This window comes from Aedes albopictus, chromosome 3, assembly GCF_035046485.1.
Source record: "Aedes albopictus strain Foshan chromosome 3, AalbF5, whole genome shotgun sequence".
NCBI classification, from domain to species: domain Eukaryota; kingdom Metazoa; phylum Arthropoda; class Insecta; order Diptera; family Culicidae; genus Aedes; species Aedes albopictus.
Window position 1 is genome coordinate 369291033 of NC_085138.1, and position 22681 is coordinate 369313713.

Sequence of the window (22681 nt, forward strand, 5' to 3'; positions counted from 1 at the left end):
GAATCGTAAAGCGCGATTTCTGGGGCTCATTCAAGACTATTTTCGGTGCTGTGATTGCCTCGAACAGCAGTTCAGAAAACACCTTCCAGCGAAACTTCGGGGATTTTTCCCCTAGCAGTTGCCATATATCACCGACCGTACAACCTCATACCGATGTTTATATTGGGCCTTATCAGAAACTGTTGTCTTCAGCACCGCGCAGTTGATCGAAGTGATTCACCCCGGTGTTGTTAGAATACCATCGGTCGTCGTCGTCAGCCGGGAGTTACCTACAGGTGCGATGTCAATGCGAAGTGCTCTCGCTCCCTCCCTATCTATCTGGCATTATGTGATAAGCCACCCATCCCGAGCTCTAGCTAGTTATAGCGCGCTATTTGAGGAGGCAAGAAACGGACCCTTCTGATTACGATACGCAAATCCACTTCACAGCCGTGGCACAGCCCGAGAAGGTCTATAAAAGACCGCTCCCAACGGGATTGCGGTTACACAGTTCGGATCGGTGCGGTTTCAAACGGTACTCTCGCGTCTGGGGTTGAAGGTTCGTTCGCGTGAATTAGGAGGTGTAGTAAATTGGTAGCTGAAGAGTGAAGACGGATACAAGCAGATCCATCATCATGGCTAGTCGGAATTGGCTGTTGGCGGCCCTGGTGGGCATGATCCTGATTTATGAATCTACCGGTTGGTATTGGTGAACATGAGTGAATAATATGTGGCGAAAGTTTGAAACTCTGGTGGTATTGTTTTGTGATAAGACATATTAAACTGAATTTTGAAAATGTTGTGACTGAAGAAGATTCTTGGTTGATTAAAAAAAGGATCACCGGACAAAGAAATGTGCTTCATCGAGAACAATTAAGTTAATGTAGTGTTCACAAAGTCCATATAATCGATAGGATAAGCGCACGGGCATTCAGCACGACCATGCTGAGGATGAAGGGTTCGATTCCCGGTCGGTCAAGGAGCCTTCCGTAAAGGAAACTTCGTTGACTTACTTGGGCATTGATTATCTTCGTGTCTGCCACACGATATCTACATGCAAATAGATCCTCGGCAGAGGATGCTCTCAGTAAATAACTCTGGAAGTGCTCCTAGGAAACTAAGCTGTCTCAGACGGGAGGCAAGAAGAGAATAAATGGAATGTCAAAAAAGTGAAATATGGAACAGTTCACAAGGATAGTTTTACTCCGCGCATAAAATACGAGAAACTTTTCAGTCCTTAACATTCGTTGTGCATTAGGGTCGTAATGACCCAAAACGTGATTTCAAGCATTAATATTTATCTCTAACTAATCGCAATGAAACTTCTTGACTTTTAATAATTTTCGGAAACGAAGCATTCAAAAATTTTCTTTTCTCTTGAGGTGAAACCAAAATGGCACCACAAAAAGAGTTACGAATATGTAATGTATTGGGGTCAGTATGACCTAGAAACTCTTATAGAATGATGATTTTTTCATCAATACAAATAACAAATATCTTATTTGAAAGATAATGTTATCAAGAATTTGCTGATGCGCTATAACAGTGGTTCCCGGAATATTCTCCACCGGGAATCCGCCACATAGGGCACCATGTGGGACATGTGGGATGGCATTACCTTTTGCCAGTAATTGTGGAACATCCCCCGTTCTCGCGTTGATATGATCGCTTTGTATCCACATGTTACTATGTTTATAGAAGCTTCTCAGAAGATAGGAAGCTTCCACATTAAAAGAACAGCTTAATTTGAAATTTGCACACAACGTGGCAAAGAACACAACTTTAGGGATGCCAGTTTGATCTAACGTCAGCATTTTTTTTTTAGAATTCTTCTACATTAATTCAAGGAATTTTTTGGCAAGTTTTTTTGGAAACTGTCTCAGCTATTGAATCGAAAATTGAGTTCGGTATTCCTTTGGTGAAAGTTTCCAATTTGTTTTTCAGAAATTTCGTTAGAAACATCTAATAAGAATTTCTTAGACTTTTTTTTGAGAAATTTTTAAGCAAATTTTTGGAAACCGCAATTCTTGTAGCAAATGCTTGGGAAATTTGTGTACTTTTTAGAAACGAAAATTTCTTTAGGAATTTCGTCTGCATCTTCTTTTTGTTTTTTTTTTACAATTCGTTTAGAAAGCCCTATGGCTATTACTTTGGGAATTTATACGGCATCCCATTCCGTTCTATTCCAGTGCTTGGAGAGCCAGCATTGAAAAGCATCCTGGAAATGCCAAAATTGCTTCTGGTCGTAGTTTCTTGGTGGGAATTTATTCTAAATTCTTTTGGAAACATCTTTGCCAAATCGTACTGGAATCGATTGAGTATATAATTGGGATTTCCAAGCTTAGCGTGTGAAAATGTTTCGAATTTCCTATTGGCGAATTTTCTTCGGCTAATTCTTTGGAAATATTTCCAGATTTTTTTTTATTTGATCCAAAACTTCCAACAAGGTACAGGGGATACTTAAAATAACTGAGACAGGTAAAATTTTCACTTTTCAAAAATGTTCAACTCGCTGTAACTTTTCGAAAAGGGTAACAAATATTCTCAAATTTTTACTGTAAGTTCATCACCTAGTTGTGTATCAGTGGACAAAATGTGGAAAAGATCGAGCCATTCTACACGAAATTGTAAAGGTTCTAGAAAAAGGTATAATTATCCGATAGCCAACTTTGGGCTGTTATATCTCCGGATTCAATGAACCGAATACAATGAAATTTTGATCATTTATGACTTATATAATGAACTTTGAAAAACAGTTTCCTTAATTTGAAATTATTAACAAGAAAAAAAGTTAAGGCGATTTCATTTATTCTATGTTTTTTTTAGTAAATGTATCTATTTTTCATATGCATCCTCCTCCTCTCTCCTCTGCTTGGCGTAACGTCCTCACTGGGACAAAGCCTGCTTCTCAGCTTAGTGTTCTATGAGCACTTCCACAGTTCTTAACTGAGAGCTTCCTCTGCCAATGACCATTTTGCATGTGTATATCGTGTGACAGGCACGAAGATACTCTATGCCCAAGAAAGTCAAGGAAATTTCCCTTACGAAAAGATCCTGGACCGACCCGTCACCCTCAGCTCGGTCATGCTGAATACCCGTGCGTTTACCGCCTCGGCTATATGGGCCCCATTTTCATATGCATCCCATTACTTTTTCAATTTATTGGCGGCTATTTGGTTGCTTTTCTTTAAAACATAAATATGTTCAAGTCAATTAGTTCATTAAAATAACTATAATTACTATCTCGAAATTTGGAATGATGATGAAGTTTTGAAATAATTGGTGTTATTATAGAAAAATAATCCAATCGTAGTAATTTTCTTTCGTGTAAAGAATTTTAAGTTTAGTCAAAAGTTTTCAATAGCTCATTATATAATTCATAAATGATCAAAATGCATTCGGTTTCTAGAACCTTTATAACTTCGTGTAGAATGGCTCGATTTTTTTTCCAAATTTTGTCCACTGATACACAACTAGTTGATGAACTTACAGTAAACATTTGAGAATATTTGATGCCCTTTTCGAAAGTTACAGCGAGTTGAACATTTTTTGAAAAGTGAAAATTTTACTTGTCCCAGCTATTTTGAGTATCCCTTTTTTTTTTTTGGTTTTCTTGGGCTTTTTTTTAACTTCTTCGGTGATTCTTTTGAAATTTTGTTCGATAATTTTTTTGGAAATTTCCCAGCAGTAATAGAGGCAAATTGATTTAGGTTATTATTTTTAAAAATACTATTGAAACTAGGATTCTGTCTGTTATTACTTTGGAAATTCTATAAGATACTCTCTCAAGTATTTAAAACAATACAATGAAATGACTGGAGAAAATCTTAAAGGAATTTTCTAAGGAATTTCCAAAATTCAAGGTGATTGCCAGAATTGTTCCCAAAAAAATTGTCGAAACATTAAAAAAAAAAGAAGCAATTCCTTTACACGTTTGAATATAGAAATAGCTGATGGCACACACAAGGAAAAGCCTAAGGGATTTCCAAAGGAATTGTTACTGAAATACCGTTAGGGAATGCTGAAGTCATGTCCAGTGCAGTGCAGAATAAATTAACAAAAAAAATACCAAATAAGTTGTCGAAGGCACTTCCAAAAAAAAAGTGTCATGAAGAAACCACCAAGCAATTGCCCAAACAATTCCAAAGGAATATCCTGTGTGTCGAAGATTTTAAAGGAATTGCTAGATAATGTCATATTTAATTAGCCGACGGAAATACAAAAAGAAATCAATACGAAATTGCCGGAATAAATTCGAAAAATATTGAGCAAATAATTCTCAAACGAATTTTGAAATGTATTTCCACTATAATTGCTGAACAAATATTCAAAGGAAATATGTCTTTAGAATAAACAAAAAAAAATAATAAAAAACAAAGAGTTTTCAGAGAGAACTATCGAAGAGTTTGCCGTAGCAATCAAAAATATGCAAACAAATCAAACAAAAATTCTAAAAGAGTTCCCTAAAAAAATTGATAAAAAAATTTTGGAAAAATTTTTTAAGAGGTGTTACCAAAGAAAACCCCTGAACATTTTTTTTTTTTTAAACTTGGGATCAGACATTTCAAATAAACATTCTTCTACGATCGCCTTGCTTTTCAACTGGAATTTATAAAAAAAAAAAACGATCAATTGAAATATCGCTCTGTTTTGCGTACTTCATGAACCAATTTCAGACGAAGCTTGAATTTTCCTAGCTGAAATATAAGATGTTCGAGCAACATGCATGGCAAGAAATTTGTAAAACAAAATCTGACAATTTTGTTGTAGAAATTTCTATAAATGTGCGACTGGGTATTTCTAGGAAGTGAAGAATTTTCAAATTCGAAAGAATCTCAGTTTTGTGGGCTTAGCGGCCGAGCGGTTAGTGGCGTCAGTCGTTTAGGTGTCTCTTGAGCCTCGGAGTGAGGGTTCGATTCCCGCTCCAGTCGGGGAAAACTTTTCGTCAAACAGAAAATTCTTCACTGGGCCACTGAGTGTTATATGTGTTATCCGTTGTCTAATGTTAGTAATGTTCAGTCTGAGTGGTCTCTGGCCGAAGACGGTGTAATAGTATTTTTTTTTTTTTTTTGAATAAAATAGGTATGCCTAGATATTCGAAAAAAATATATCGGAATTACTGGTTTAATTAAAACATGCTTATAAGGCTGCAGCTTATTTTTTAAAAGTTGTTGAAACCTCGAATTCGTAAGCTCTTCTGGATCCAAATGATCCAAATTGAGAAACCAAATGACACAAAAAAAAAGAAAAAAAAGAGGTGGCACAAATGTCTCAAAGTTAAATTTCGAGGAATTAAAAGGTGCTTTACTTTAGATGCCATTTTTTTTTTTAATTTTCAACCGATTTTTAAACTTTTCCATGAATCTCTCTTAAATTAATTTTTGTTTAAGCTTGTAGAACATTAAATTATTCCAAAATCACGCAAAATATGAGTTTTTTAGGATTTCTTTTATTTATTTTTTTCTTTCTTTTTACAAAAAAATAACTCTTGAACCGTTTGACCAATTTCAAATCATATTGAGTGCTTTTGTAGATATTTTTGTTGTCTACAAATGTCCTGAACAAAATATCCCTTTTTTTAATCGTACTTCCCACCAGAAACTGTAGAAAAGTATTTATTTCTTTTTTTTTAATGGTAAAATTTGAGTTTAGGAAGGTTTTTTTGGCAGTTTTTACTCAGAACTAGATACTAAGCATCATATTTATTGTTAACCTCAGAACACCCTAAAAATTAAAGTTCAATGCCGCCAAATCATTAGTTAGAATACATTTTTCGCTTGAGGTCGAAACTAAGAATGAAAACAATTAAAATTTTACCAAATTTCTCATTTTTCTTGTAAATTACGCGGCTTTGAATAGTTTTTGATATTTATTCATTTTGAAAGCATTTTTTAAAGGTATTAAGTTTAGGCTAGTTTATTCACAACATTAATTGGCAAGAAAAATATCTACAAAAGCACGCTAAAAGACAGGATTTTTTTTTTCAAGCGGTTCCAAGGTTATCGGGTCCTAAAGTTAAATATTTTTGTAAAAAAATAAAAAAAAGTGATATTTTGCGTCACATTAGATAAATATAGGGGTAGGCGGGGCAATATGGACACCCTAAGGTTTTTGCCAACTTTACCTGGCAAGATGTCAAAAAAGTTTAGTTTGTTGATACAAGTATCCTTTTAAAGTCTATTTAGCATCTATTGCATAAGAATGTTCACGAAGAAAAATAATTTATCCACTTCAAAAAGTGTTTTGAAAAATGTTAGTTTTTCATTACCGTCTTCAAGCATACGGGGCAGAATGGACACCCCCATGGGGCAATATGGACACCATGAGACTTTTACGAATTTCGTACATTATTTACACCTATAAAGTCATTTCATTACAAAACAACTATTATGGATGAATAATACGTCGAAGTAGTTTATTTTTGTTCAGTTAATTTAAATTCAGGCTGTTTGGATAAAGCTTCGTTTTTGTCGTCATGTACAGCTGTGCCTAGAACAACTATTTTCCACTGCTGTCGTTTTTTGACCAATTTGTATTACCGCATGTCTACTATAGTGAACATTTAATCGAAAATATACTGAAATCGAAGAATTTGGTTGGTTTGTGATTTAGATTATATTTTCCGTTACCGCTTCTTTCAAAAAGGTGAGTGTCCATTTTGCCCCGGCAGCACAAGATATTTCCAAACTTGATTTTTGATATAATAAGAAGAAAATATAAACATGTTAAGCATGTAGATACAGCAAAACTACTTGCATGTATTCTAGAAATATCAGGTTTTAATCGACCTGCAATAAATTAATCACTAAATCTTATTTTAGATGGTGTGAAAATTATAATTTCCATGCACAAAAAACGGAGGACGCAACTTTTTCGTGTAAAATCAAGTATAGTTTTAATTTCAAATGTTTCTTTCCTGAAACTACGTTTTAGATAAATGGACTATATTCTCCATTCATTAAAAGTTCAACAAAGTTCGCATATTTCAAAATATTGATGGTGTCCATTCTGCCCCGGTTGTCCATATTGCCCCGCCTACCCCTAATATTCTACAAATTGATTCGAAAATAAATTTGAGAGAGTTTCAAAAATTCGATTGAAAATTGAAAAAGTTATTACTCGAAAATTCAACTTTGAGGCGTTTGTGCCACCTCATTCCTTTCTCCATCCCAATATCAGAGGTTTCTCTTTTTTGTGTAATTTGAATCCAGAAGAGCTCACAAATTTCGGGTCGCAACAACTTTTTGAAAATAAGCCATAGCCTAATGCTTACGGGGCAACCTCTACTCTGTATTTTTTTTTTTTAGAACTTTTAAGAAGAAAAAGTGGTGCTCCTAAACAGTTTTCTAAATCATTTCTATCTGATGTCTGGACAAGACAACTAGGGTAAATGTACCAATAGTGGTGCTATTAGTAGCTCCTTATACTAAAATAATTGAATAAAATTTATAATACCACAAAATAAAAGTCTGAAAACGTTAATCGATAGTTGTTCACATAAATTTGCTAAGAAAAATGTAAAAACCATTGTTTATTTCAGTTTTTGCTAATAAATCACTTGCACCAACTATAGGTACATGGTTCCTATTATGGAGGTAAAATTGAACGTTGGTTCCTATAGTGGCGCATCCTATTGAATTCTTATGGGACCCACCGCTATAGGAACACTACCACCACTATAGGTGCAAAGGAGCAAAAAAGTTAAGGAAAATAATTATTTTAAATAGGTTTTCCGCCAAATCCTGAACACAAAACTGAATTAATGTTATTAATTAGGCATGATGCATCTATTAAAAATTCCATTTGCAAGCTTTTTGGTCAAAGTAGTGCTAAATTGCCACTACCACCACTATTGGTACTACCTCCACTAAGGGAGCTTTTACCCTAGTATTCCAATTTTTAATTTAGCATTGCATTGCTTTTACGGTTCATCCAAAAACCTCTGTTAGTATGTGAAAACTTGTCCAAATGTCTGCAATCATCATCACAAGTCATGGATTTTTGCCGCTGGTAGATAGCTACAAGCGCGTTTGTCGAAGACCACAAGCACAAGTGTTATCATGGAAAAATCAGAGCAGGTAAAGCATGGTTTTTAAATCTCACCTCCCTGTACTGGAATGGGGTGTCTCAAAATTGCACATAATCATAAAGCTTGGGAGCTTGCCCTGCAAATTATTTTCAGAAATAACGTTTAGAGATCGCTCTAGATTTTTTTCCACGATTACCTCCAAGAACATCGCCAGAAATGCATTTGCATCTTAATATGATTCTTGCAGGATTTTCTAGATTTTAGCAAAAATTCGACTTAGGATTTCTTCCAGTTGCAGTTCTTATTTTTCAGTGGATTCCTCCAGATGTTCTTTCAGAAATTCCTCTGGGAATTTTCCTCGGGTCTTCTTCAGAAGTTTCTCACGAAATTTCTCAAAAAAAAATCTCAAACGATTCATTCTGCAGCTAGTCTACGGGTGTATTCAAATTCCTTCAGGCATCCAACAGAGTCTTCCCCAAAAGTTTTTCTTTAGGATTTTTCCAGAAATTATGCAAAAACTTCTTCTAGGATCTCTCCAGGAATTTCTCCAAAGATTTTTTTTATAAAATTCCAGAAGAGTTTTCTTCAGATTATTACTTCAGGTATTTATTAAGAAATTTCTCTGTAAATTTTAAAAGCGATTTTTCTGGAACTTCCAGAGATTTTTCTTCAGAATTTCCACCAGGTATTCTTCCTAGAATTCACCCAAACCTCTATTCAGCAATTCTTGCAGAGCTTTTTTCGGCGATGATTCTGATTTTTTGTAAGGAAGTATTCAAGAAATTCTTCTGTGTGGATTTCTATCCCAGGATTTTTTTTTTCCAAAAACTCCTTCTAAAAATTCTCGTGTTTTGGAATTTCTGCAGTGGTTCTTTAAAAAAATCTGCCAGGTTTTTTTTTTATTTCTGCCCGATTTCCTACAGAATTTTCTTTTTTTCTTTTTTGTGCTCTTATCGCACCAGAAAAAGATTCAAAAGATTTTTTTTAGAGGAACTTTTTAAAAACTCCATGGAAGAGATTTGGCAGAAGCTCAAGTTTTCGGAGGTCTCTCAGAAGGAATTTCTGAAAAACTTCCTGGAGAAATATCTGGAGAAACTCCTGGAGACACCCTTGATGGGATTCGTAGAAAAGTGTTTTATGACTTTTTTTGGAAAATTCCTGCAAAACCCTTCTTGGAGGATTCTTTTAAAGTATACCTGAAGCAATCTATTGATGTATTTTTGAAGAAATTCCTCCAGAAATCCTTGGAGAAACGCCTTGTTACGCATTTGTAAAGATCCCTAGAAGAAACCTAATTTGATATTTCTAAATAAAATTCCTCGGAAATGTTTCTGGATTCTTTAGACAATCCGTGGAAAAATGTTTTGATTTAACCAAAAAGGAAATGTTGAAAGAATTTCGTTTCATGTATTTTCTAGAATTACGTAGAGGAAATCCTGGAGGAATTCCTGCATGAACTTCTGCAGAAATTTTGGGAAGAGCTCCTGCCTGAATCACAGAGAGTAATAATGCAAGAATCTCTGGAAGAATTCTTGCAAGATTTTGCGGATAAATACCTGAAGGAAGTTGTTCAGTCCGAACAAATCTCTGTTGAAATTCTCAAAAAAAAAAAAATAGCTGTACGAATTTTAAAAGGAATCTTTGGGAGATTTTCTGAAGAAAACACTGGAATAATTAGGAGAATCGTTGAAATAAAATCATAAAGAATGCCTGCAGAAAATGCCGATTTTTTTTTTGAAATTTCTGCATGTCTGGATGCCCGGAGAAACTTCCGAACGATTTTCTTTTTTTTCTTTTCATCCCTGGCAGATTATCAGAAAAAAACACATGGCAATCTTCCTGGAAGAATTCATGGGGAAATTCTTAAAACATTGGAGAAATTTTCTAAAACATCATCGGAAGAATTTCTAAAGAAATCGCTGGGGGAGTTTCTGAAAGAAACCTTGGAAGATTTTAAGACCGAATTCCTGGAGTAAATTCTGAAGAAAATCTGGAAGAATTTATGAAAGAAAGATTTTCTGAAGAAATTCTAAGAGAAATTATGAACTTTTGATTCTCAGAAATTATCCGTGAAAGCATTTCTGATGGAATCTGTTGATGAATTCTTGACAGGTTTCTTGAACCGCTTTCTGAAATTATAATTCTTTGGTAGAATTGATGAAAAATAAAAGAAGATGACACAAACCCCCAGTGTCGAAACGTCGGGCAAACAATAAACTTCGTTTTCCGTTTTGAAGACTGCGTAGCCGTTTATTCCTACAGTAAACTTCTCAGTCGATCCGCCAAGAGCTCTAGAAAACTTTGGAGGGAATTCCAAAGGGAACTATGAATTTTCTAAAGGAATCCCAGGAAAAAAATCAAGAAATTCCATCAAAAATATCTCCAAAGGCCTTCCAGGCAGAAATTCTTAAAAATGCCTCAGAGAAATTTCTGAAGGAATCGCTGGAAGAGTTTACGGAAAAATTCCTGGAAAATTTCTATAAGACTCCTTAGAGCAATTTCTGAAGCTGTGCATGGAAGGTTTTCAAAATAATCCTTTTGAGAAATTTCTGGTGAAATCTGTAAGAGAATTCCTAAAGAAATTACTAAAGAATTCCCGAAAAAAGATCATGAAAGAATTTTTGAAGCAATCTATGAAATGTCGTTAAAAATATTCCTTCGATAAAAGTAGGAAAAAAGCTAGTGAAATATCTGAAGTGGTCCCTGCTAGAAATTGAAGAAATCTATGGAGAAATTTTCCGAATGAAGTCAAATAGATTTGATAGTTTTTTTTAAGAGGTCGTAGAAGATTGTCTAGGGAAATTTGTGGGGAATCCTGGGTCTACATCTCCGCCAATTTACGTCCGATTCCAAGAAAACAGGTCTTGTTCTGAAGATAATAAGTCAAAGAAACTTTGAATTATTTAAGTGAAACTTTTTCAAAAATATTTGTATGTTAATTTTTAGGTTCAGTTGCCGAAATTTCTAAAAAATCAATTTAAACTTACGGCAGTGTCCCTGGAAATTTTAAGATGAGAGCGACAATATAACCTATTTTCTATTAACTTTCAACTGGTTTTTGCCGAACTTGGCTAAAAAATGTAGGAAAAAAGTTTTTCAGTAAATTCACTATAGATGTCATCGACCAAAAGTTTGGAGCAAGGTTTGGAGTTACACCTCAAAATGTATACATCAACCAAAAATTTGAGGCCACTTAAGTAAAACATAGGTCCCCATGGGGTCTCCAGATAGCCTATTGATTAAGGATCGCCAATTCAGAGAAGGCGGGTTCGATTCCCGTTCCGGTCGGGAATTTTTTTTCGACTCCCTGGGCATAGTGTATCGTTGTACTTCACCTCACAATATACAAATTCATGCAATGGCAGGCAAAGCAAGCCCTTCAATTAACCCGGGAGCGGTCGCGTCGTGTACTGTGTACACGCACCATGAAAAATACACACTCATGGTACACATCGTGAGCGTGGCGCCGTTGCAGGTAATCAAAGACGCGACTGCTCGAGGGTTAATAACTGTGGAAGTGCTCAAAAAACACTAAGTTGAAGCGAGGCAGGCCAAGCCCCAGTGGGGACGTCGAGCCATTAAAAAGAAGAATTACAGCCTCTGTTGTAAGTGAACCTTCTCCTCATTCTTCTGGAACAAAGTGTGTAGTAGGCCGTCCCTTATTTTGCAAAATTTAGAAATGTTATAAGTTCGTTAGTGGAAAATGATCGTTTTAGCTAAAAAATTATCGTGTCAAAATTTGAAGTCCGTATCTCAAGGCTAAGTGGTCCCTCAAGGGGCCTAAAGTTGTCAAAAATTGTATGGGACCTAGAAAACATGAAACTTTTTTCGACGAAAAAATACGCTATTCTACTAAAACCGGTGATTTTAGGACCCTAAAGGGCCAAAAATGTGCTTAGATTTGCGATATCTCTACTTGTTTTTGAGTTATTGAACAAAATAGGGTAAGTTTCCTTCGGAATCTAAAAAATGGTCAAAAATGCTGATTTTTCAGTTGTTTTTTGTCAATACATATCTTGGAAACGAGTAGAGATATCGCAAATCTAAGCACATTTTTGGCCCTTTAGGGTCCTAAAATCACCGGTTTTAGTGAAATAGCGTATTTGTTTCGTCGAAAAAAAATTCATGTTTTGTTGGTCCCATACATTTTTTGACAACTTTAGGCCCCTTGAGGGACCACTTAGCCTTGAGATACGGACTTCAAATTTTGATCCGATCATTTTTTAGCTAAAACGATCATTTTTCACTAACGAACTTATAATATTTCTAAATTTTGCAAAATAAGGGACGGCCTAGTGTGTAGTAGCCCGTACTTCAATATTTTAATAGGATGCAGACATCGGTTTTTAACAGATCGAAATCTGACTTGACAGTTAATCATGGTCACTATTAGCCTGCTTATGATCTCCAACGGTGACCTGAAGCTTATCTTTTGGGTCGGGAGACAACAATAAACAGCCCGCCAAAGTCGGGAGTGTGCTCTTGGTGATGTACGTCGAAGCTTGTTTACAAACGACGTACCATCATCATCATAGCTCATTGATATCCTACAACCACAAAGCATACAATTATCCGTGATCCTCCAACGAACCTTTGAAGCCTACAGAAGATGGTTTAGCTGGAGCTACACGCTTCAATTCGACAATGCATGAGTAATTCTTCGAAGAATTGTCACAATCAAACCTTTACGTGACCACATGAATAAACGGATGTTTGTCTTTCTCTGTTCCCAGCTCTCACCTGCCTCAAGTGTAAAGACACCGAAACGGATGCAAGCTGTGTGGCAGCAGTAGGAACAGTCAGTGCCTGCACCAACACAGATGACACATTGTGCTATTTGCGCAACAATGACGGCAAAATTGAACGTGGCTGTCTGAAGGACCTCCCAGTGGCAGAACAAGCCGAATGCAAGGAAGCTGGAGCCAAATGCGTATCCTGCGCTGGCGATAGCTGTAACAATGACCGGTGGATGAAGTGTCACGTGTGCGATGGCGAAACCGCTGCTTGCACTGGCACGCAGGAAGCCGCTGGAGCCGCTCTCTGCCCACTCTTTGCCAAGGCAGACCAATGCTATGCCAAAGCTGATGAAAATAGAGGTAAGATGGTTGGAGTAAATTGATTATTGCTGTATTGAAACAATCGGACTTTTTCACCAGTAACACGTGGATGCAAGTCGAGTCTGCCAGCTGTCGATGACGGCTGCACCGGCAACAAGAACTGCGAGTTCTGCAGCGATGACGGATGCAACAAACTTTCGGGAGAAGCGCTGAAGACTTACCCCAAGTGTCTCACGTGCACGTCTCTGAGTGATGCCAAATGCGAAGATGCTACAGCAGTAGCCGATGAGTGCCCCAATCGAGAGGACACTTGCTACACGCGAGTTCAAGGTAAGTGAAGAAACAACAGCTGGCGAATCAACTTGTTTGTAACGGCCCAATGTTCTTCCCGGTAGATAATGTCCTGCACCGTGGATGTCTGTCCCAGTTGGCCGAAGCTGATCAGACCAAGTGCAAAAACGATGTAGATTCTACCTGTAAAGTTTGTTCGGATGAAGAAGGATGCAACAAGGACATCTGGCTCCGGTGTCACCAGTGCAAGGAAACGGAAGATGCACCCTGTGCCGAAAAGCAAACCGTTGAAAAAGCGGCATTCTGTAAGAACTTCCGGGATCCCTACAATCGATGCTACGAACGTTTGGAAAGTGATAAGGTCGTGCGAGGATGTGAAAACGATCTGACAACTGTTGGCAATGCCTGCACGGGTTACCCAGAATGCCGAACATGCCCGGAAAATGGCTGCAACAGTGCCGAAGCCACCACCCTAAAAACCGAGAACCGATGCCTTCAGTGTTCGACCAGCAAGGATGACGACTTGACCTGCCTTTTGGGAACGGCACTCAGCACCCCATGTGTCAAAGTATCGGGCAAAAAGTGCTACTCGAGAACCAATAACGGTAGGTTGCTCTAATCCATCGATCCGCGATCAATTTAATCACGCATTTCGATTTTCTAGATGGCGTTCTAACTCGAGGCTGCTACGGAGACTTGACTGCGAATGAAGTCACAGCCTGTACCGGTAAGACATGTACCACCTGCGAGGCGGAAGGCTGCAACGGTAAGGTGTTCCCAACGGATCGCCTTCGGTGCTACCAGTGCAAGACAACCGAGGCGGACAAGTCCTGTTCCAATCAGTTGACCGGCGAACCCAAGTCCAGCTACTGCGTGCTGTACAAGGACGAAGACAAGTGCTACTCTCGAATTTCCGATGGAGCTTGTAAGATGCCACGCAACCTCTGGTGTCTACATTCTTGTACTAACTTTTTTTTTCTATTCAACTCCACAGTCGAACGAGGATGTCAGTCCAACCTGAAGACGGCCGCTTGCGAGGGTCTGACGGCGAAGGAATGTCTGCTCTGTTCGGGCGAGAACTGCAACAGCATTTCGGAGGAAAGACTGAAGAACTCTGCCGGACAGAAGACCGTCAGTGCGATTTTGCTGGCTGTCGTTGCGGCGTTCGTAGTGCTTAAGTAATTTATGAAGTGTGTTGGTAGGTAGCTCCAAGCTGAATTGTGATGTAAATAATGTGTTTTAACTTAATTGGATTTCGGAATAAAAGACAAGAGGAACCTGTTTTTATTCATTTAACTAGTTGGTTTCACGTTTTTAATTAGTTTTGGTTCCGAGGAACTGATATCACTAAGTACAATATTCATTCTCAAAGCAGTTAAATTGACAGGAGTTCGAGGCACGATATAATATAATAGCTTAGCTCAACGCATTTCGTCTTCTAAGGCGTTGTAGTGCCTGAGTGAAGGCCTGATATTTCCTATGCAAAAGGATATGGCAATCCTCGCAAGTTCTTTATCAATGACCCTCCCCTAATCGCCAGCTCCTGTCCCTAGAGGTACTTCGAAAGGACGCCAAGTATTTGGATCATGGCGCGGGAAGAGCTCGTCGATGATCTTCTCCAGAATCTCCGGAGACTGCTCTGTAGGAGCCAATACACCTCTTGACATGACCATCAAGATCCTGTAGGCATCACCCCAAGGATTCGCATTGGCACTCTGACAGAGAGCCTCAAAGCAAGTCTTTTTATTTGCCCTTATCCTGATCTTCAGCACGAATTTGTCAGCTGCAAACGCCACCCGTTATTCATCTTGCTCCTGATCAGTTCATACTCGCTGCATCCGTCGCTTACACGCTAAAACCGCCAGCACTCAAGTGTGTAAGACCTACTCATAAGTGCATAGTTTCCAGACCACTCAAAAAATGTGTAACAGTTAAACATTCACAGAATCAGCTCCTTCGTCCTCAAAATTGTGAAATTCGCAATAATTGTTGTACGGCAATCTATCTAGGTTTACTAGTAACATTGGTAACAAAAATATATCGACGTATCGGATCTAGAAGAGCGTACAGCTGATATTGTGAATGTGTAACTGTTACACATTTTTGGTGGGGTCTGGAAATTATGCACTTATGAGTAGGTCTTACACATGGCATACACGCGAGAATACCGTTACCAACTGGCTACCGCTTAGACCGAGTAAGTTGCAAGGACTTTGCCTTGGCGTGGGCTGAAATAAATTTTGTTGTAGTTTCTACCGAAACCATGGTAAAATTAAGAACTGTACCAACATTGTCAATATTACCATGCGTGCGATACCGTTGACTGAAAACATTCTTGATGCTACTATTTTGACATTGTATTTTTAACCATGTTTATCCAAGATGTGCAACATTCAAGTCGACATGGTCGAAATTACAATGGAAAAGTAGTAGCATCAAGAATGTTTTCAGTCAACGGTATCGCACGCATGGTAATATTGACAATGTTTCAGTACAATTAACAGAATTTTGCATTCGGTTGAAAATCGTTGGTGCAGTTCTTAATTTTACCACGGATTCGGTAGGAACCACAACAAATTTTGTTTGAGTGTAGTCTGCGGAAATCAACTCATGGACGGCGTATTTACCTGTTGTTCATATCGCCGCTATTTTGGACCGTTACCAGCGGGGTACTCGGTATGCATCTGCTGTGATGACGATATTGTCACAGAAGTTCTGGTTTAGCTGCGTTATCTGAACTGTTACTTGTCAGCCGCGGCCTTGGGCCTCGCGTCGAGTGCTTGCTGTTCGCGGAATTCCCGGAAGAAATGGAACATTTGAGAGGGATTGTGCAGCCTTGCGACTTATAATCTTCACCTCTACATCGCATACAAAACTTGGATCTGTTTGGGCCTTTGCGGTCCAACGACTTGTGTTCCGATCTCTAGCGTGCGCAGCTTTTTCTTTTTTCTCACTCACTCTCGTACACAAACACGAGAAAGAGAAAGATAAAAGAGGGGGCAAGTGCCCCTTGTTTTTATCAAAGAGAATGAGCGAGAAAAAAGAAAAGGCTGAGCACGCTAGTGGTCCCGATTCAAGATACCTCAAGCCTCCGTGGCTCTTGTATGCCCCGCGGACATATCGACCAAAAAACCTTGAGCTTACCTACTTCAGCGGCGTCCACCACAGGTAGCTGAACCAAGGCCTCCTATGTCCCTGACGGGCCTTTCTGAAGCTGAAAGGATGCGGTGGCCACCGGCACCTCACACTGTTACGTTACCACAGTGCTGTTACAAACATTTTCGCTGAATCCCCGTGATCTCGGCTGGGTTTTCGACATTTAGAATCCCAGAGCCCTCACCTCAACACCCTCGCCAAGGACTTCTTCCGCTTGACAACCTGCAGCCGGTACCCTCACGCTTTCTGTTCCTCTTGAACTCCAGGATTACTTGTCGGTACGAGTACGCCGAATACTGCGGCTGCATGTTCCGTGAGCTTGGCATCACTCCTCATCGCTGTGACGACCTCTGAGTACTTAGAATGGTCTGCCTTGATGACGAGAGAGTCGTACTTGTCACGATTGGTACATTGGCTTAGCGACCCAACTCTTGTGTTCCTCTTTCTTCTTACTCTTCTTCTTATTCCGCTATCCACTAAGGTGCAGATCTAAGGTGGCTGAGGGATGGGCCGGCCTTTTCAGGTTTACCTTTCCCAGCTTTTCGGGAGACCCTTTTTTTTTCTTCTAAACCATAGGGGGATAAATCTGCTCAACAGACACCCTAACAGGAAGGTTAGGGTAGTGTGGGGTTAAGGCCGTCTACAATGCCGGTAGAAGCCAGGACTACTCTCTCCTCGACCCACTAAAACACATTCCTATGGTCGCCAAACCCTACGTCTCTCCGGAACCACCAAGAAGGTATTGCTTCAGAGAGGGGCTAGTGCATATCGCACCCTCAAGGTTAGCTGCCGTAGCCTAGCAGCAACGAACATCGATGACTCGCTCTGGAGAGTCCATCACGGTAGCATGCTGGCGCTTAGCCAGTTTCCCGAGTGGTCCTCGCCACTCCCTTTGTCCTCGGAAGGCGGGCAGGGTCAACCCCGCCCGCGCCCTACTGCTGAGCGGACATCAAGAACTGATGCCCACATGCAACCCGATCTGACCTGCTGAAGGCAAGGGTATCACTACCCTTCAGGCCTTATCAGATGCATCCGTAGGTTGCAGACAGCAGGGTCTCACCTACCCCGACCCTTGCCGGGGACCCCTTTCCAACCGCGGGCTCGGATCCAACCCAGTAGACTGACGCCACGACAGCACCGCTACCGGGACATCCTCTCCGCGGCCACTTAATCGCTGTAAGGGTCGATCTCGACCGCAGGGCACCGGTATGACCTACGAAGCCGACTTCGAACCCCTGAACCACCTCTTGTACTGCATCTGGACTAGCCATTCTCCGAGTCCACGCGCCACCTCCTCTGTAGCTCCCAGACGATATGGGTGATAGCCGTTGAAACGGCATTCCAGCTAATCTCATCCCTACACATTCTCTGGACCAAGTTGTCCGGAGTTGTGTCGTCCCCGCATGTGGCAAGCATGCGGTCACGCATTGTGCGAAAACGCGGGCACACGAACAAAACGTGTTCCGCCGTTTTCTCTAAACCATTGCACACTGGGCATTCGGGAGAATCCGCATGCCCGAAACGGTGTAGATACTGTCGGAAGCAACCATGACCTGTAAGGACCTGTGTCAGGTGGAATGTAACTTCCCCATGGCGCCTATTAATCCAACTATCTACCCTCGGTATCAACCTATGGGTCCACCTTCCTTTGGTGGAACTGTCCCACGCGCGCTTCCATTTGACCATAGAGGCCATCCTGACAGTCTTGCGTATGCCTCTTGTGCCGCGCATTTCGAAGCACTCCATGTCCTCACTGATAAGAATGCTGATAGGCACCATACCAGTAATGACACAGAGAGCGTCGTGTGACACGGTACGGTACGCGCTTGCAACCCTCAGACACATAAGCCTGTAGGTACTTTCCAGCTTCCGTCGGTAGCATTCAGTACTTAGCGCGGTGCCCCACGCCGGGCCGCCATACCTAAGTATGGACGTAGCAACACTAGCCAGAAGCTTGCGCTTACTGGCGTACACTGCTGAGCTATTGGACATCATCCGGGACAGTGCCGCAATAGCTGTGGAGGCTCTTTTACAGGCATAATCTACGTGGCTACCGAAGGTAAGCTTATCGTCGATCATCACGCCCAAGTGCTTGACAGAGCGCTTTGACAGGATAGTGCACTCTCCTACACTGATCTCCGTCTGCTACGCCGACTGCATGTTGTTAACAACCGTCACCTCTGTCTTGTGGTGAGCCAGCTCCAGTTTCCTGGACCGCATCCACGCCTCCACAACCTTGATCGAGTGGTTGGTAGTCAACTTTACCTCTTCGATCGTTTCACCGTAGACTTCGAGCGTAATATCGTCGGCAAATCCGACTATCACCACTCCCACTGGGTACTCTAACCTCAACACCTCGTCGTACATGACATTCCATAACACCGGACCCAGGATGGAACCTTGCGGGACTCCTGAGGTTATGTGAAAGCACTTCCGACCCACCTCTGTGTCGTATACTAGTACGCGATTCTGGAAGTAGCTTCCGAGAATCTTGTACAAGTACTCCGGTATCTCCAGACGTAGGAGCGCATCGGCAATAGCAGCCCAACTGGCGATATTAACCCACCATCAGTCGCTTGCGTGTACTGAGTACACGCGTTTCAGAAAAATGCAAAAAAATAATCGAAATTCGCACCAAATTGAACCGGGTGTTGGTCCTATTCCAAGATCCACTCTTCTTCTTGTTAGTAAGGCAGAAAAAAAATGAAAAAATGCACGCAAAGTACTCGAAAAATACATAATTCTAACCTCACATTTTAAATGTGTACTCAGTACACCGGCGCGACCGCTGGTGTAACTTTTTTTTTTGAACCAGACCGTTACACGAGCGGTCGCGTCGTGTACTCAGTACACGGCAAACGCTTTCAATTATGGTTTATATGCTTTACTAGATACAATGTTGGTGTCTTCGGCAAAAATGTCCAACTGGATAATGCGCGTCTTATAGTGGACATGTGGAACCGGTCAATACGATCTGGTCCTGCCCCGGGTGTCGGAATGGCCCTCGCGGGAACCTGTTTCGTGGACATTTCAGTTATGGCATCAAAACTAGGCATGCGACGGCTCTATCTTCATGATTTTTCATGTACATCATCTTAGTAACCATGAAAAGGACCAGTGACCTCCCTGGCCAACCCGTGGCCACCGGAATGTGCCCTGGAGGAACCTGTTTCGAGGACATTTTGACCCTGACACCAAAACTAGGCTTGCGACGGCGCTATCTTCATTATTTTCCAAATTAATTATTTTAGTAACCATGAAAATGACCAGTGACCTCCCTGGCCAACCCGTGGCCACCGGAATGTGCCCTGGAGGAACCTGTTTCGAGGACATTTTGACCCTGACACCAAAACTAGGCTTGCGACGGCGCTATCTTCATTATTTTCCAAATTAATTATTTTAGTAACCATGAAAATGACCAGTGACCTCCCTGGCCAACCCGTGGCCACCGGAATGTGCCCTGGAGGAACCTGTTTCGAGGACATTTTGACCATGACACCAAAACTAGGCATGTGACGGCTCTATCTTCATAATTTTTCATATCCATCATCTAAGTAACCATGAAAATGATCAGTGACCTCCCTGGCCAACCCGTGGCCACCGGAATGTGCCCTGAAGGAACCTGTTTCGAGGACATTTTGACCCTGACACCAAAACTAGGCTTGCGACGGCGCTATCTTCATTATTTTCCAAATTAATTATTTTAGTAACCATGAAAATAACCAGTGACCTCCCTGGCCAACCCGTGGCCACCGGAATGTGCCCTGGAGGAACCTGTTTCGAGGACATTTTGACCACGACACCAAAACTAGGCATGCGACGGCTCTATCTTCATAATTTTTCATATCCATCATCTTAGTTACCATGAAAATGATCAGTGACCTCCCTGGCCAAACCGTGGCCACCGGAATGTGCCCTGGAGGAACCAGTTTAGTGGACATTTTGGCGACAATTGGCGAGTTTTTAAGGTGTGTAATCATTGGCGATTTACTCTAGATGATGGATATATAACACCAAAAAGATAGAGCAGTTGCATGCCTAGTTTTGGCGCCTTGGTCAAAATTGTTCTCAAAATAGGTTCCTTCAAAGCAAAGTCCAGTGGCCACGGGATGGCCAGGAAGGTCACTGGTCCTTTTCATGGTTACTAAGATGATGGATATGGAAAATCAGGAAGATAGAGCCGTTGCATGCCCAGTTTAATTGTCATGGTCATACATAATGTCTTCGAAACAGGTTCCTCCAGGGCACATTCCGGTGGCCACGGGTTGGCCAGGGAGGTCACTGATCATTTTCATGGTTACTAATAATAGTTTTGGTGTCATGGTCAAAATGTCCTCGAAACAGGTTCCTTCAGGGCACATTCCGGTGGCCACGGGTTTGGCCAGGGAGGTCACTGATCATTTTCATGGTTACTAAGATGATGGATATGAAAAATTATGAATATAGAGCCGTCGCATGCCTAGTTTTGGTGTCATGGTCAAAATGTCCTCGAAACAGGTTCCTCCAGGGCACATTCCGGTGGCTACGGGTTGGCCAGGGAGGTCACTGGTAATTTTCATGGTTACTAGAATAATTAATTTGGAAAATCATGAAGATAGAGCCGTCGCAAGCCTAGTTTTGGTGTCATGGTCAAAATGTCCTCGAAACAGGTTCCTCCAGGGCACATTCCGGTGGCCACGGGTTGGCCAGGGAGGTCACTGGTCCTTTTCGTGGTTACTAAAATAATGGATATGGAAAATAATGAAGATAGAGCCGTCGCAAGCCTAGTTTTGGTGTCATGGTCAAAATGTCCTCGAAACAGGTTCCTCCAGGGCACATTCCGGTGGCCACGGGTTGGCCAGGGAGGTCACTGGTCCTTTCATGGTTACTAAAATAATGGATATGGAAAATCATGAAGATAGAGCCGTCGCATGCCTTGTTTTGGTGTCATGATCGAAATGTCACCGAAACAGGTTCCTCCAGGGCACATTCCGGTGGCCACGGGTTGGCCAGGAAGGTCACTGGTCATTTTCATGGTTACTAAAATAATTGGTTTGGAAAATCATGAAGATAGAGCCGTCGCAAGCCTAGTTTTGGTGTCATGGTCAAAATGTCCTCAAAACAGGTTCCTCCAGGGCACATTCCGGTGGCCACGGGTTGGCGAGGGAGGTCACTGGTCCTTTTCATGGTTACTAAGATGATGTACATGAAAAATCATGAAGATAGAGCCGTCGCATGCCTAGTTTTGATGTCATAACTGAAATGTCCACGAAACAGGTTCCCGCGAGGGCCATTCCGACACCCGGGGCAGGACCAGATCGTATTGACCGGTTCCACATGTCCACTATAAGACGCGCATTATCCAGTTGGACATTTTTGCCGAAGACACCAACATTGTATCTAGTAAAGCATATAAACCATAATTGAAAGCGTTTGCCGTGTACTGAGTACACGACGCGACCGCTCGTGTAACTTTTTTTGATGCGACTGATGGAGGGTTAAATGGATTTTAAGGTTGCAAAGAAGTTAGAGAAGGGCAAATGGCTAGCACATGCAAAGGGAAGGGAGGTCAAGGCTTTCAGATGTAGAGGTGGAGGGTCAAAGGGATTTCAAGGGAGTTTTAGGGGGAGGGGCAGCGGCGTTTTCAGAGCGTTTCAGGAAGTTTCAGAGGGCTTTAGAGGGGAACTTCATAAGGGTTTCAGAGCCGTTTAACCGTAGTGTGGCCAGCAAAAAAAACACCCGTAGAAGGCCGGCAGGGTACCCGGGTACCCACGAAATGGAAATGATCATATCTCAGCGATTTTTCCACCGATTTTAAAAGTTTTTGCCTCATTCAACTCAGAAACTCATTATCTATCGAGATCATATTTGGTTGGACCGGTCCGATCACCATAGGTACCGGAAAATCCAGATTTCCGGATCCGTGATTTTATGCAATACAATATACGGGATTTTCGGTACGTTAGTAGCAATTTCGGTACCAAGCATCGTAAAATTGCTTTGGCATATTGTATCTGACCGGCCTGGAAACGCAAAACGTGTTGACTTTGAAACTGTGATTTCGGAACACGCTTCCCGTGAGGCCATGGTTGACCATAAACACTTTAAGGTATCCTAGCCTTAACAATGTGGGTTTCAATATGGTATAAGGACATGCTCCCAAAAATATGGATTTTCCGAAAACCACGAT

The 22681-nt window shown here is 41.0% G+C and overlaps 1 protein-coding gene across 1 annotated transcript; it reads left to right on the top strand.

Annotated features, from left to right (window-relative positions):
- Positions 1–478: 478 nt before the first annotated feature.
- On the top strand, positions 479–14652 carry LOC109432313 (uncharacterized). The gene is made up of 6 exons (XM_019708652.3): positions 479–678; positions 12742–13104; positions 13165–13395; positions 13461–13961; positions 14021–14281; positions 14351–14652. The coding sequence occupies exons 1-6, from the start codon at positions 615–617 to the stop codon at positions 14536–14538; spliced, it is 1608 nt and encodes a 535-aa protein (XP_019564197.3). The 5' UTR covers positions 479–614; the 3' UTR covers positions 14539–14652.
- The last annotated feature ends 8029 nt before the right edge of the window (positions 14653–22681 follow it).